This window comes from Spodoptera frugiperda, chromosome 12, assembly GCF_023101765.2.
Source record: "Spodoptera frugiperda isolate SF20-4 chromosome 12, AGI-APGP_CSIRO_Sfru_2.0, whole genome shotgun sequence".
In the NCBI taxonomy this organism is placed as follows: domain Eukaryota; kingdom Metazoa; phylum Arthropoda; class Insecta; order Lepidoptera; family Noctuidae; genus Spodoptera; species Spodoptera frugiperda.
Window position 1 is genome coordinate 2790980 of NC_064223.1, and position 15881 is coordinate 2806860.

General features: G+C 35.3%; 1 protein-coding gene across 6 annotated transcripts in view; it reads right to left on the bottom strand.

The window, feature by feature from the left end:
• LOC118263020 (serine/arginine repetitive matrix protein 2) overlaps nucleotides 1-15881 on the bottom strand; it is a 124125-nt gene that overhangs the window by 8570 nt on the left and 99674 nt on the right. For all 6 annotated transcript variants that reach the window (XM_035574758.2, XM_035574754.2, XM_035574759.2 and 3 more), the window contains 2 exons: nucleotides 3987-4084; nucleotides 1039-1249 (listed from right to left, as the gene is read on the bottom strand). In XM_035574758.2, coding sequence (XP_035430651.1) covers nucleotides 1039-1249; nucleotides 3987-4084 — 309 coding nt within the window. The remainder of the gene's footprint in view (nucleotides 1-1038; nucleotides 1250-3986; nucleotides 4085-15881) is intronic.

A 15881-nucleotide genomic window follows, 5' to 3' on the forward strand; every position in this document is an offset into this window, starting at 1 on the left:
CTAATAAGTATTTCCATGCATGTAGTGAAACTAGATACTACAGGTAATCACTGTTTGATTACTGATAACGTAAAAACGTACCTAGTAACGGGTTACAAACATTATTAAAGCTTTATATGACAAACAGGATCCATTAAACGATAGGATTATCTGATTATTTGGATATGGAGCTTTAAAGTTACCGAAATGGGTCATCAAATAGAAATTAGCTGATACCCATCGATCTAATATACGTGTACTAGTCTAATTGCACTATTTAAATAGGAAACCCGTTCAGGAAATCTGTTTTACTTTTTACAATGCCCTAAAAACCCGTCTTCTTAACAGTTTTTTTTTTGTCACGACCAAAATTAAGTAATTGTTCCCGCCATTAAGATTCATTGTCTCAGCAAGGAAGCGTAGTCACGCACGATTAGTATTAGAACCATTTTTTTAACATTTAACTACTGGTCATTTTACGGACGATTGGCTGATCGCCATTAAAATTCTAACAACACAATCAAGTATTAGTACGTACAATAGACTCGTTTACATAACAAGAATAAATCGGTGAATGAACCGTTACGAAGAAATGACGAGAGAAGCCGTATGAAGGTGACGAGCTTCGAAGAATGCAATGTCTTAGACGTATGCAATGGAACAGTCCTAGGCTTAATTGAGGTTAATGCACTAGGAGATAAAGTAAAGTAAGTATCTAATATTTCATGTGAGAAAACCACAATAAAGTATTTAAATATTGGCTATTGAATCTATTGAATAGAAAAATGCACATATAATAACTCATCAGGCTATCCCGATCTTTAAAGTCTGTCAAAATCTATCTATAATATATAAATAAGACGGATTTTCCTTCCTGACGCTATAACTCCAGAACGCACGAGCCGTTTTCCACGGTTTCAAATTCTTTGGAAAGGTCTCGGGCTCCGTGATATAAATAGCAAAGAGCTTATAAAAAGAAAATTCAGGAAAAATCTGGAAAATCATTGGTGGCGAAACGGAGTTCGTCGGGTTTGCTAGTCTGTTGTGGAATAAACTTACTTGGTTAGAATTAAGCCGGCTAGTAGACCATCTGCCGAAGCTGGTGGTGTGCGGTGACAGCTGGGGTGGGGGTGGTTGCTGGGTCCCTCCGAGGCTGCCCAGCGATGTAGTCTTCGAGTTGAGTCCGCTCCAGCGCGCCGCCGAAGCGGACGCGTCAGACAGACGTTTGCGGAGAAGGAAGCCCTCTCGGGGCGCTGGTGCGTTTTTGTACCTGAAAAATACCAAAAAGATACATTATTAAGTTGGTCCTGTATACACTAGTTACTTAAATCTAATATATAAAATTCTCGTGTCACAGTTTTCATTGCCATACTCCTCCGAAACGGCTTGACAGATTTTAATGATATTTTTTGTGCTTATCCGGTATCTATGAGAATCGGCCAACATCTATTTTTCATCCCCCTAAATGTTAGGGGTAGTACAACCCTAATTTTTTTAATTTTCCACGGACGAAGTCGCGGGCAGAAGCTAGTAATCATATAATATTGATAATAGTCGACATGATCCATTTTTCTAGCAATAACGTTAACAGGGATACCTATATGTAATTGAAATACTCGGTACATACTTTTAGTTTCACACAGTGGTGATTAAAACCCGTATGCTAGCTATAAAGTCACTCATATAAATTGACTACACCACATCAGAACGGTACTTACACATGAAATAATCAAGTAAATGGAATAGAATTTAATTTTGTACTAGTATGATATGTATCGCAATAAACTCGGGATACATATGTATCGTTCAATATATTAGCAATTAAAACTACGCAAATACGATACGATAACTCTGAGTGTTCTAAAATAAACTCATTATGAACAATGAGCTAAATACGTCTAAATCACTTAAATATTTGAGGATTTTACTATGTAAACATAAGTTGCAACGTCAAATAGTTATCTGCAAACGAAAACATCCTAAATATCCAATTAAAAGTCTTAAATAAAGGAATGGAGTCAATAGGTTAATTACTGGTTAATTAATTGACATAAACCGGCTAGATTATGCGATAATGGTAACGGTTTAGCCACGCAAACAGGAATTAAAGAGTTGTCAACGTATTCAAGTTTTATAAAGTCGTAAAAATTATAACATAAATACGACTTGCACTTATGTAATATCAAGATATGAAGTTCCGTTACGATTAATAGAAAAGTATTTACGATCATTCACATCATAATGATATTAGATAATTAAATAACTAGTAATATAAAAGTTATAGAGATGCAGGAGATATTCCCACTATTGATAATTCTGCAGTAAAGTTTTTACTACGGTTAAAAAATTGCTTCTTTCAGTTTCAGTTGAGACATCAAGAGGGCAATCACCCGAGACGTCGCGACGGTAGAGAAAATATGTACTTTTTTGTAATTTGTAAGAAGCCTACACCACGAGCATACGGGAGCCTTGCATCAGGTGTATAATCTGCAGAAGATAGATATGTGCATTTTCGAAAATGAATAGGTCTGCAGAAATTCTACTGTCAAGTTTATGATTACAAGTTGAAATTAGAATTTGTAGCAAAATACTAAAGTTATTCGAAATCTTCAATTTCGAAATAATGCAGTCTAGAATTGTGACTAATGTTTGGTAATATTTCCACTTGGATCGCAATGAGACTAACAGCATAAATGGGTGTTGAGTGGGTGTACTGCAAGTACACATCCTGCCTAAGTGTTCCTTAAGGATATAGTACTATATTGTATAACTAGCGACCCGCCCCAGCTTCGCATGGATGCAATGGTGATATATTATGCATGTATTATACATAAAAAACCTTCCTCTTGAATCACTCTATCTATTAAAAAACCCGCATTAAAATCCGTTGCGTAGTTTTAAAGATTTAAGCATACAAATGGACATAGGGACAGAGAAAGCGACTTTGTTTTATACTATGTAATGATATTATGAATGTGTAGTGACGAATACAAGTAAACCTTCTAGTAGCAGCCATTATCATAAACAAGCTTCCACATAAAAGGTTAGCTTAGGTCACGTGTAATTCAGCTAGACGAGATGCAATTAGGGTATCGTTAATTACAATAAAGACCGACTAGAGGTTCATTATCGTGAGCCCGGGAGACAGTTATGAGGATTAAGCATGAAACTTGGCCATTATCGTGTATGAACCAACACCTTTTAGGTAACCAGAGTTGTGCCGTCGTAATATGAAATGTGTTATTTACACTGGCTACTACGATTCTTTGTAAACAGTTACGATAAGTTTACTGTTTCTAAAATTAAACACATAATGAATACTAGTTAGTAATTTTGTAATATAATATAATTTAAAATAAATCAATTATACATGTTAACAAAAACGTGTTTGTTATAATAATTTTCAGGTTTTTGTGCAGTATTGTAAAAAAATTGGTCCTAAAATAGAACCTTGCAGCATAACAAATTAGAATTAGATATAAGTATAACTATTACGTTTTTTCAAATGTTTCAATCTGACTAGGAAATATTCTAAAGATACCTAATAAAGCTTAAAATAAATCAGTCATAATACGACAGAGATTTTAAAAGTAGTTCGGATAAAGTCGTGCTACAATTCATCGAACGCCTTTCTTAAAGCCTTGACATGATTAGTAGCGGAGCGAAACGTGCCTATAGGTTTAATGCTCATATTGATAGCTGATATCTAGAAAAATATTGGCTTATTTGCTTTATGGAATTAGTTGTGGAGGGAATAAATTGTTAGTTGCTTGACTAGACGTAATAAAATTTAATAATATACGCAAGTCATAATACGGAATTCATTATACGTAGAAATTAGTTGGAAAGCCGTGACTAATCTAGTATAACATCAAAGTGCAGGTTATATCTGTCATTACCCTACATAGCCCGGCTAGATGTTGATTGCCCTTTCGATAACCTATAGTGGTCTGGCCTATATGTTAGAAGATATGGTTTATAATGACTAGAATGAATTTCTCACTCACCATTCCGGCACATTGAGCTTCTGCAACGATCTCTGGACTCGCAATTCGTGCTCAGAAAGCACGCGGTCTGAATTCTTCTGCAGTTCGTTCTCTGGAGGCTGTAACAATTGAAATGACATTAGGATCCAGTCAACTGTCTTAAACTATGTACATTTTAATCAGTATGAACAAAGACACAAATACGATTAAGTAAGTACCTACATATTTGTTCTAAAAGCAATCACAAAGGCAGAGGAGTACCTACTTTAATTAGCGTTTTTAGACATAAAATATTTAAAACATGTTTAAAATGCGTAAGAAAGCAAAAGTTGAATAACGGAAGAAAACTATTGTCATGGTAATTTATATCGATTTATTAATTTATAATATTTAATCTACAATTCTACATAGTTTAATATAGTGTATAAAATGAATTAAAACATTTGTTTTCACCTACTTCACGGCGTCATAAATCTTCCTGACTATCGTCAAAAGAATTATGAGCTAGACGATATACCGTTTCAAAAAATTCAGGATCTTTCTCTGATTCCTTAACTAAATTACATTCATAGTTGCTTAAATCTACCATCGATGACGAATCAAGCATGCGACCTTGTATTGTCATAGTTTGGTGTATTTTATAAATAGCAAATCTTGCATATTCAGTTTCTTCGTCGATGGAATCGTCTAATTCGAGAACCTTTGCATCAATATGAGAGCGACTTATTAGCTCTTCACTTGTCAGTGAAGATTTGCTTCGTATATTACTATGATTTACTTTGCACTCCATTAATATTTCAGACCAAGATGGATAATAATCTTGATCGTCAAGATTTTCATCTGCGTCCGCAGTTATATTTTCTACCGAAGTCGACATCATTATACCAGATATTCCATAGATAGAATCATACCACGATTCATTACTTTCAAATTCAGTCTTTGAAGTGTTAAGATTAAAGCTGACTCTTCGTTGAGCTTTCTTAAGAGTAGAAGTAGTCGGTAATAAGCCGTGTTCGTTCTCGGTTTGTAGTATTTTATCCCTTTCAAAATCTGCATATCCGGGAATTTCGAGATCATTCAGCTCCGAATGATATTTTGCAGACTCGGTGATAGAACAGGAAATAATATCTGGTATTGAATCTTTTTCTGTTTCTAGTGGAGGCGGTGGTACACTTTCTAATAAACGTTTGAAAAAATCTCTCACCCTTTCATCATTACTTTTCGAAGGTTTTTCATTTTCAATACTCATGCAACTGTTTGTGGATAGTGAAGGATTGCTACACCTATTTTCTATTAAAGAAATAGCTCTTCTTGGTTCATTATTAAGCGAACTATTGCTTGTAGATTTAATTCCGTTCCAACTTAAACGAGAATGTCTATTACGTCGTTGCGCACAAAATCTTCTCACGCTGATCTTTGATTTCCACTCTTCGTGTTTACTTTGGAATCCGATTAAACTTAAAGAATTGTCGTCATCCGATTCACTTCTGGGTATGTCTGGGTATCTTATATAGTAATAATCTCTTGATAGAGGTTTTTTAAATATATGTTCATCTTTAACTTCTTCAAAGGGCTCCAGTTCTTCAGTAAACCAGAGTTTATCCAAGCAGTGCCAAAAAACATTTCTCTGGAGTACCTCCTCCGTAGTCAAGAGCAGTATGGACACCATTTCACTGAACACTTCACAACACTCAAGTCCAAATAATACTAAGTGACTGCACCAAGTAACCGTTTAAGAAACACTCGATATTTGTTTTGCTAATTAGTTATTCACAGTGTCATTAGTATATGAATGAGAAGTTTCTAATGACATTTCTTATTTGTTTTATTTATCGTAGCACATCTTAAACAAACTTTTGTAAAAAAAATTAAGTAGAAAATTACGTATATGAAAAAGTTTATGAAGTAATGCTAGGAAAAATTTACGTTTATTTTTATTTTGGATAAATAAATAACTATTAAGTAACGGAAGTAGAACATTTGGTGACAATGATTTCCTTGGGGTACGAACTCACCCTGACATCTGAGGAGGCAAGTAGCGCACAAGGCCCCAGCAGTCCTACACTCTCCCAGCAAGTCATGTCCACTAACTGTTCCACTCACGTCCAGTGTCCGCTCTATCCTACACTCGTGTGCCGATCTTACAATCGCATCGTGATGCACCAGTGGCTCCGTTATACTAAGTTACGTAAGTAATCATATCACATTCGATATGAAACAAATGTTTCGACTCGATACAACTAAAGCGGCTACACTTAAAGCTACGAGAGCCTCCCGAAGAAGTGAAAGAAGCAAGCTGCAATATCGAAGCGGAAAGCGTTCGCCAATCAAATCAGAATAACGTTGCTTATCGAACGACAAAATCCAATTACAAGACTGAATCGGAGCGACCGCGGGGCTTCCGAGCTTAAGGTCGCTCTGCGGGCCGGTGCCGGGTCTCGAGCTGGGTCTGGCATGCGGTGTTCGGGTCGGACTTACGCGTCGGCCACTGCGGCACTCCGCATCGTGGGACATGGAGGTAGTGTCCGAGAGGGCAGGCGGCCGCGGCGCTGCCTCCCGCCAGACTGAGGCGCGGCGCGTGTCCTTGGATAGCGCGCATGCTCCGTTCACACACCCTTACTATCAGATTCTAGTGGTTTCAACAATTATTGTGATACAATGACACATTTCTTCTTTGCTCTATTCAAGTTTCGCTTATTCAGATGAAAATGTCTATTGTAAGCATGACTTTCAAGAAAATCGTATCGTATCTTGAATAGTTTGAATACATTGCTGGTATTACAGGTGTAGCGTTAAATTTATTGGAATTCAAAGGAGCGATGGATGTGGGCCGTTCCGATAGGCTCAAGGAGGGTGAACAGCTGATGTGCACTTGTTCGTAGTTCGAGAAGTGGAGCATTTGTTTGGATGTGGGTGTGGCATTGCGTGGCATGTTGGGCCTGGTTGACAACTACCTGTGTCAATACTGTAACACGAGTAATGTTAATTAACCCTTGTTGTCGTTAAATGTTAATTGACATGAAAAATAAAAACTTCGATGCAATTTTCGATAAAAAATTGTTATGCGAGACATTCAACAATTTTCTTAGCCATATGTTTGACTCAGGGGTGTAGTTGAACCATATTACTTTAATGGTATCATTACGTAAAGATATGGAATATACATTACATTACTTTCACATAAATAAATGATGAAACAATCGATTCTTCGAGCTTTCATCATAATTACAGTCACGCATGTTTTAGTAGGTATAACATTACAAAACTTTTTGTGCGCAATCATTGTACTCATAAAACACATACCAAAATTTGCAAAAGTTTAATATCGCCCATAAAAACGTGGGGAGGACGAGTTTGACCTGAATTCAGGACATGTTACGTCCTCACGTATATACGGGAGCAATGGGACCGTATTCCGTATCTCTGAAGGGTTATGACAAATATAAAGTGTACACATGTAACTAAGTAAGCATATATGACAGCAATTGAGGTTTTGAAGGATATTTCCGTCGCGGTGGATGGATGTGGCCCATTAGACCTTTATAGTGTCAGGAATGTCTTATCTACGGAGGAAGGCAGCGGTAAACGGTTTCCTTCAGTTAATGCACCTGATGTGCAGGATGATTGCATTCAATCAAACTCTATTTTTAAATGACATTGGACCTCTTTCGGTGGACCTTGTTGTTAAAGGCGACTAGACCTACATTGAAGCATGCAGCCATTTGAATTCTGTGATAAGAAATAGTTAAACGTGTTGTATTGGATTTTATAACAATACTAGGACTATAATGTACTGTTTAGTTTCCGGATGGCCTTCTTGATAGTATGTTATAAACGACAGCTTAACGCAAAGGCCGAACTTAACAAATAAATATTAATAATTATATCCGGCGTGACATGCTATTTACACATTAATGCCCAAAACTCTCGTGGGTAGTTTTAATTTTGTAATATTTTGTTCATTCCGGTATTAGGTCATTGGGTTAGTAGTTTTGTAATTATTAGAGTAACACTTTATAATGTACTACAATGAAGAAATACTCACGAAAACAATATAATTAATTAAACGTATAATATTCCTTAGATATAGTAGACTTACTTAGATCATCATCATAATTTTAAAACCTTATAAATACTTATGACGGATGTCACATTGCAATCTGCAATTCAAAAACATTTTCATCATCATCATTTTTAATAGTTTTGATGGATGTCACATTGCAAGCTGCAATTCAAAAACAATTACCAAGATTCGCAAGCAATGCCAGTCTCTTTAAGCAGAGCCAGTAACTCAGTATAATCATTTATCGCCCAGCAAATGTGTGATAATGACAGTACATTTACGTCTTCCTCACGCTAATAGTCACACCGTGGCTCCTAATTACCACTTGCTTACCTCGTCAGTCTCGTTACATTAGCGTCACCGTATGAAGAGGGGATTTAGGTCAGGTACAGATAGATATCGGATTAGTGTGGAAATTGCTTCGGGAATCGGGATCCGTCTTTGATTCTCTTGGGCACCATTGCTAATCACTGAGCGACGGCCCATGTCGGTGCTATCAAGATAAATAAGCGTTGTCGAAAAAGAATTTCGTTTGCGTGCTCTCTTTTTTTTCGGGAAATTGGTTTAGGTATGTATAAACTTAGGAAAATTAAAGATAGATGTGATATCGTGACTGATTTTTATCATATCTTCCAGTGGTTATTATGGTTTAAAGAGTGTACGTATCGACTTGAGAGGAAAATTGGAATATATAATTACATGGTGGGGACACTCGTTATTTAAAGTTTTGTAACCTTGGCTGTCATTGAATTATGAATAAATTAAAGCAATAAATGTATAAAAATTATGAATCTTCAAACTTGTATAGCTTCTAAGAGTATAGAGCCGTAATGATTTCCTTAAGACAATCTATCAAAGGTATGTTGAGCACTTCTTGAAACAAATCTGTGAAGAATCCCTTTTTAAAGCGTTCGAAAGAGATCTTATAGATTTTTTACTTATTCACGTCCACTTACCCAGATCTTCAACTAACGGAAAGTGCTGAATAAACAAAGAGTGTCTGGGAAAACAAGCTTAGTTCAAGCTGTAGATGACGTCACAAGCTGCCGGGACTTATCTCAAAATGCTCTACAGAATCGCTGCACATTTTAAATTGAGTTTTGAAATAAATTGAACGTGAAAGATGGAGAGCTTTGTAGATTATATCTGATAAAGCGAAAGTGGTGATTAAGGATTTGATGGTTGAGTGATGTACATAGGTATTAATTACGGGTTATTTACGAGTAGGTACCTACATGTAATAGTTAAATTAATATCATTATTTTAGATTATTTGCACATAAACAGTAAACAAAGTTTTTTATGGAATACGTGGCAAACGAGCAGACGAGTCACCTGATGGTAAGCGATTAGCGCCGCTCCACCAGAGAAGCCACAGGTGCGTTGCCGGCTTTTTAAAAGGGTGCGTTCTTTTCTTGAAAGTTTGAAGGTCGTAACGGATAAAATGAACTTTCCATAAAATATAATGAATCATTTGGAATTTGAATACATTAAATTAGCCAGTTTAATAAATATTTTAGCACAATAAACACATTAAAATATTGCATTACAATCCCTTTCTGGTTCACAATAGTAAGAACAAATTATACCCTAATTGGGTAGCCAGTAACATTCCATATTCCAGCGAAGACACATCAAAGAGCTTTGCAAATGGAAATTCTATCTAAAAGCACTTAATTGCAACCGTACTCCGCAAATGTAGGAATATGCGATTCTCGGAGATGCGGAGATGCAGGGCCTTTGTGCAGTACAAATTAGCATTATAAAATAGCATTGTTATGTTAATAAGTTTAACGGTATATATTCAAGTACTTGGGTGAATTTTTTTGCAGTATGAATGTGTATTTTAAGTCTGACAAACATGTAAAGAAGATAAAAAAATTGGTCACGTGTTGTACATTACAGAGGCGCTAGTGTCGGAAATAGCTAGTTTTTTTATGAAATAGGGCGCAAACGAGAAGACGGATCACTTGATAGTAAGCCATCAGCGCCGCCCATGGACACTCGCAACACCAGAGGAGTCACAGGTACGTTGCCTTTTAAAAAGGAATATGCTCTTTTCTTGAAGGTTTGAAGGTCGTATCGGTTCGGAAATACCGGCGACGACAGCTTATTCCACAATTTTGCTGTATGAGGCAGAAAGTTTGACACACACTTTCTCACTATCTTGTACAATGCCTCTAGTTTACTATCTCTATTGATATGACATATTAGACAAAAATATAGTAAGTTTTTATATTGCTCTTATTACGTAATCGTCCCAAATACAGTTTGAACAAAATTAGAATTATTTATTTGGTTGATTAACGACCGTCCACGTGCCAGAATAGGTGTAATTATATTAATGTCTGATAACATACTCGTACGATATGTCATATGTGTCATTATGATATACGTCTGTAGTATCCCATGTGAATTTACTATTTCGTTACTGTCATACATTATTGATTGAGCTATTCTCATTAGTTAAGTTGATATGAAATGAATATACATAATTATACTAGATGGTTTATTGATCCGTTATCATCATTATTGTTTGCGTTGAAATATCTTATACTTGCTACTTCTGGGCAGTTGGCTCCTATTGATCATAGCGTAATGTTTTACAGCTAAAGCCTTCCTCTATAAATGGACTATCCAATACCGAAAGAATTTATTAGATCGAATCAATATAGTCCCAGATATTAGCGCATTCAAACAAACTTTTCAGCTTTATATATTAGCGTAGATGTAGATAAGATATCTACGTAACTATGTTAAGTACCTAAGTTTTCGGAAACTATTTATTTAAAGTAAGTGTAAGTAGTTAGTTATACTAAAATAGCTTTTTAAAGTGTTTAAATGAACCGATGGACCTCTTTTAGTAGGAGTACCAAAATATCATGATGTTATTATTATTTTATAGTTATACTTATGTATACACAAACGAAATAATGTTACTTAAACAAACTGTACTAACTCCCGTCATAGCCACCAAAAATTATGACAAATGTACTCGTAATACCAATCGATCATTAATTCCAAAACGACAAATTTTACAACAATGTTTGAAGTTTATAAATAAAACACCCTTTTACGGCGCGACATTCTCATGTCTTAATGAAACCTTTGACCTTATTGGTAAAAGTATAACGTGAGAGTAAAAAGGGTTATTGAGAGTTAAGGTCGAGTGCTATTAGGGTGCGGGTAAGGGGTAAGGGGGAAGGGGTAAGGGGTAAGAAATGCGAATATCGTACTTGACCTTTCCCTTTGTCGGTTACTTTTATCGGTTGGAGAGTTCTTCACCGCTCAATCAGTTTCTGATTAAAATTCTGATACATTCGGTTACTGTTACGTAGGTAGGTACTTATACTATTTATAGTAAACATCTGTAATTCTGTACGTATGTGTTGTAAGTCAGTTTAGTTTCGATTTTCAGTCGATTGAGTGTGTTTGTTTTTTATTTAGCTATAGTAGTATCATTAGATCAATGGTAATCTTTTTTTTCATTCATAATTTTTATAAATGTGCATATGTATTTAAATCGTAATGTTGTTCTTTTCCATAGGAATCTACACTTTGGAGCGAGCAAATAGTTTCACTAAACGACTGACAAACAGAGAGATATTAAAAAAAATATTGTACTTATTTACTTTAACGTTCAAAAGTCCCTTCTCCCGCTCTATTTAAAATAAATAATGTGGACTGTTTGTTGTAAATGTACGATACGGTAATTAGCTACAAAAATAAATAGGATCCTGTATAAATAATTAGTAATTATGTTAAAACAACAAGAAAATAATCTGAAAAGTTATTTCCCAAAAACATTAATCCCATTAAACTGGGAACGAGATTTTCCTAAAAGTTTGGACGTGTTATGTATTAGTGTCAGGTTGTGGGCAACCGCAGCGGTTTAGTGTGGCAACACTGCTATATGAAGCGGTTTAGTGTGGCAACACTGCTATACAAACCGGCCTAACTTTGTGAGATTTGTGTCAAACATACGTTCATATTGTTTGTTTAGTAATGTGATTTGTACAAATGGAATAATTTGATTATTGGATATTTTTGTAGAGTGAACATAACAATTGCTTACCCTATATAAGAAACCTAAATTTAAAATTAGACGGCAGCTATTTTTTTTAATGGAATAAGCCGGTAAGCGTAATGACCGATCACCTGATGGTAAGCAATCGCCGCCGCCCATGGACACTTGAAACATCAGAGGCGTTACAAGTGCGTTGCTGGCCTTTTGGGGGTTAGGAAATTAAGGGTTGTTGGGGAATCGGGAATTGGGAAGAGGGGTAATTGGGCCTCCGGTAATCTCACGTGGCATCACTCCAGTCGAGCCGGCCCATTCGTGTCGAAGCATGGCTCTCCCACTCTTAAATTATTACACACTTAAATATTTACTTCATATAATTAAAATCTACAGTTATATCTAACGTAGTAGCTCTTTTGTATAATATATGTAGGTAGGTAGGAACGTAACTGCGTTTGATCTCAAACTATAATTACATTAAAAAAGTAATACAAGTTTTTATTAAAACTAAACTGAAATTAAGAATAGCGTTTTAATTAAAGCTCGCAACTACTAATAACTTACAAACAAATGGAATGGCAAGCACATTCATTTTATTCTTAACTCGCTCTGGGCATAAACCGCTTTGTTTATTACCCGTTAACGTTGCCCTGTGTTCATACTAGATGGCGTTAGTGTGCTGAATTTTAATAACTTTCCATATAAAAACAATAAATGTAAATAACAAGTAATGGTTTTAACAAAAGATGTATTTATAAAGAAAAGAGTAAAATAAAAGGTTATTCAGTTAGTTTTAGCTTTAAATTCACAGAAAATCTAAATAAAAGTTTTCCGCGCTGACTGACAGGCATTTTGAATTTTCGGAAATAAATAATTTGTATGCAAGGATAAATTAACGAAGCAAGTTCCTGACATAAAATGTAAATTTTACAACATGGTGACATGCTTATTTGTTTACCAATCGAACTGTCAACTAGCAAAGCTTGGCTAGTTGTATGTAAACAACAAATATTTATTTTTATCTAGCCCTACTTCGTAACGGTAATTTTCATATTCATTCGAATGCGCTGGCATACGGCCAGTATTATTCGTGCATTTTTCTTTATTTATATTTATTCATACCGACGGCTTGTCTAACCGTGGAAGATTAATGCCGGTTTTTTAGCTACGGTTAGTCAATTCTATTTTTAAATTTTCATTTATTTTATGATTCATTTTTTTTTTTTTTTTCGTCTGTGTTGCTAGCTTTTATTTCATAACTAGTAAATTTTGCATATATTTTATCTATTTTACGCTGCAGTATTTTATAACTTTTTTTGTAGTTTTCAGTTTTCACTACATATTTATGGGTAGAAAGTAAAAGCAACTGAGAAAAGACTTGAGAGCTGCGGACTACCTAGTAAGTTTCCTGGGGGTCCGGCTCGAAAAGCAGGAGCAGGAACTGGGTTAGTTTTTAGTTAGTAAGAGTCTGACACTCCGTGTTGCCTTGCCCAAGGCGAAGTCATTGGATGGTTTTTCCCACTCAAAATAAGCACGTATATTGTAAACTAGATTACACACATAAAAACTATTATAAATACTCATGAATAGTAACAAGACAGAACACTGTAACAACGTTTACACGTACCAATGATACCAAATAGACCGATATAGAAATGTTATTTATTAAAAAACCTAAACATAAGTGAACAATGAATAATTCACCTTTATCTACATCGCATATTTGTTCCACAGTGAACTTCAACTGGCGTGTTACGTTTCAGCTTATCACACGCTATCCATTGAGCCACAAAACTAAACGACAATTAAATTAAATGTAAACCCGGCTATTGTTCAATTAAAGAGTTCAATGGCCATTTTATATTATATCAGTTAATTCAATGCAGGTCGTTCACCTGAGAAATTGTATCTAGTACTTAGACGTAATAATACCTCATTTCTTTGACGTTTGAATTACATAGAAAGTGTAATAAATGAAAATGTAATAAATTCAAACGTAATAAAGTGTCGGATATATGCTTTGGCATGAATGGGCCGGCTCGACCGATATTATACCACGGCCTCACAGAAAACCAACGTGAAACAACGCTTTCGTTTCACCCCCTTTCCCAATCTCCGAATCCCCTTAAATTACTAAACCCAAAAAAAAAACATACACAAATAAGGTTCTTAAAACATAGAAGCTATGTAAATCAACATGGCGGATAAAAAATATGAATTCGATAAAAATATAGTGCTACGCTTTTCGTAGCAACTTGCTACACCTTCGTAGGCCGTGCTGTTTTCGTAGTTAATCTATGTATTAAGCCTGAACTATGTATGTGTGTATGTATTATGTAATCACGTCATTACATCACCACGCAACGCTGTTGGTAAGCAGTATTGATCTTACGGGAATTTCCAATCCCTCAGGAATGCTTTTACTGCAGGGTTGCGTAATTTTCATTAAAAACTTTTTCGTCTGAGAGGACACACATGTACTTTTAAGGCACAGATGATTATATAACATTTGATAAAAAACTACAACAGTAGATACACCTTTATAAGAATAAGAATTAGTTACAGTACACTAATAGTGATAATACGCAGAAATCTCCGTCGATAAAAGAATAATACGCATATGCAAAGATTTGTCTATGCGTATTATTAATTTGGGAGTACAGTATATGGATTTCATTTAGGTAGTCCGCAGCTCCGGATACTGTATATGGTATGTAACTTTACAATATTATTACGTAACTCAATAGGGGTGGAAAAACCACATTAAGGCGCATTTGTTACGTTCTTTTCTAATTTTCTTGTGCCACGATTTGTTTACAGACATATTATTATACACAAAGCTACGTAGGAGCAGTGTTTATGTTAGACAAATATTTACCGAGATTGCAGTTTGCGATCCGACAAGTCATTCAAGATGCTTGCTACTGCGCAAATTAAGCCGTTGACACTACCACTTGATTAAGGAGTGAGATTGTTTGCCGTTTTTATTCACTAAGTACATTGAAAGAAAGAAAAAAAGAAAGAAAAATCATTTATTCGGCACCGGGCACGATGCACCAAAACAAAACACAAAATAGAAAATAAAAAAATAAAAAAAATGTTACAATTAATTAAAACATTAAAAAAAAAAAAACATTAAAAAAAACTATTTAAATTTATAAAAGTAAAAAAAAAAAAAATTATAATACAACACAAACAGGTAAAAACGCGGTGGCAACGTGCCCAAGCCAAAAGGGCTGCCACCTCAGTATGAGCTGGGCACCGAAGTACCCAGCACTGATTTTCAGTTGGCACCCTTTGCAGTGACCCACGGACGGAGACAACGCACAAAACAAAACACAAAAGTAATACAATAAAGTAAAAATAAACAGAATAAATAAACATAAAAAGGAGAATATTAAAATAAACATACATACATATATTTTAAAATACATCTATAAATAAATAAAAATAAATGGTAACAATTAAAAAGAACACGGTAAAAGAAAAACATAATATTGTGGGTAGGTGTGTGATCGTAGGGTCACCCCGCAGCACGACACTCATTTGACTCCTACCTGTAAAAGTAGTCGCTTTGTCGGCATTACCCCATGGAAAATAATAAATTATCTAGACTAAGTACATGTCTAGATAACAGTGCGCGGAAGAGCGAGCGTGGAAGGTATAAGAAAATTAAGGGTGGCACAGGACGGCAATCCACCAACAACTACCGCAGACAACATGGGACTCGAAGGTAAGTTTACCAGACTTATTGTATCCCGCATTGCTGCTACATGCACTCATACTTTAGATTTTAATTGTATTTAGATTTTAATAATAAGTAAATGTCAGTA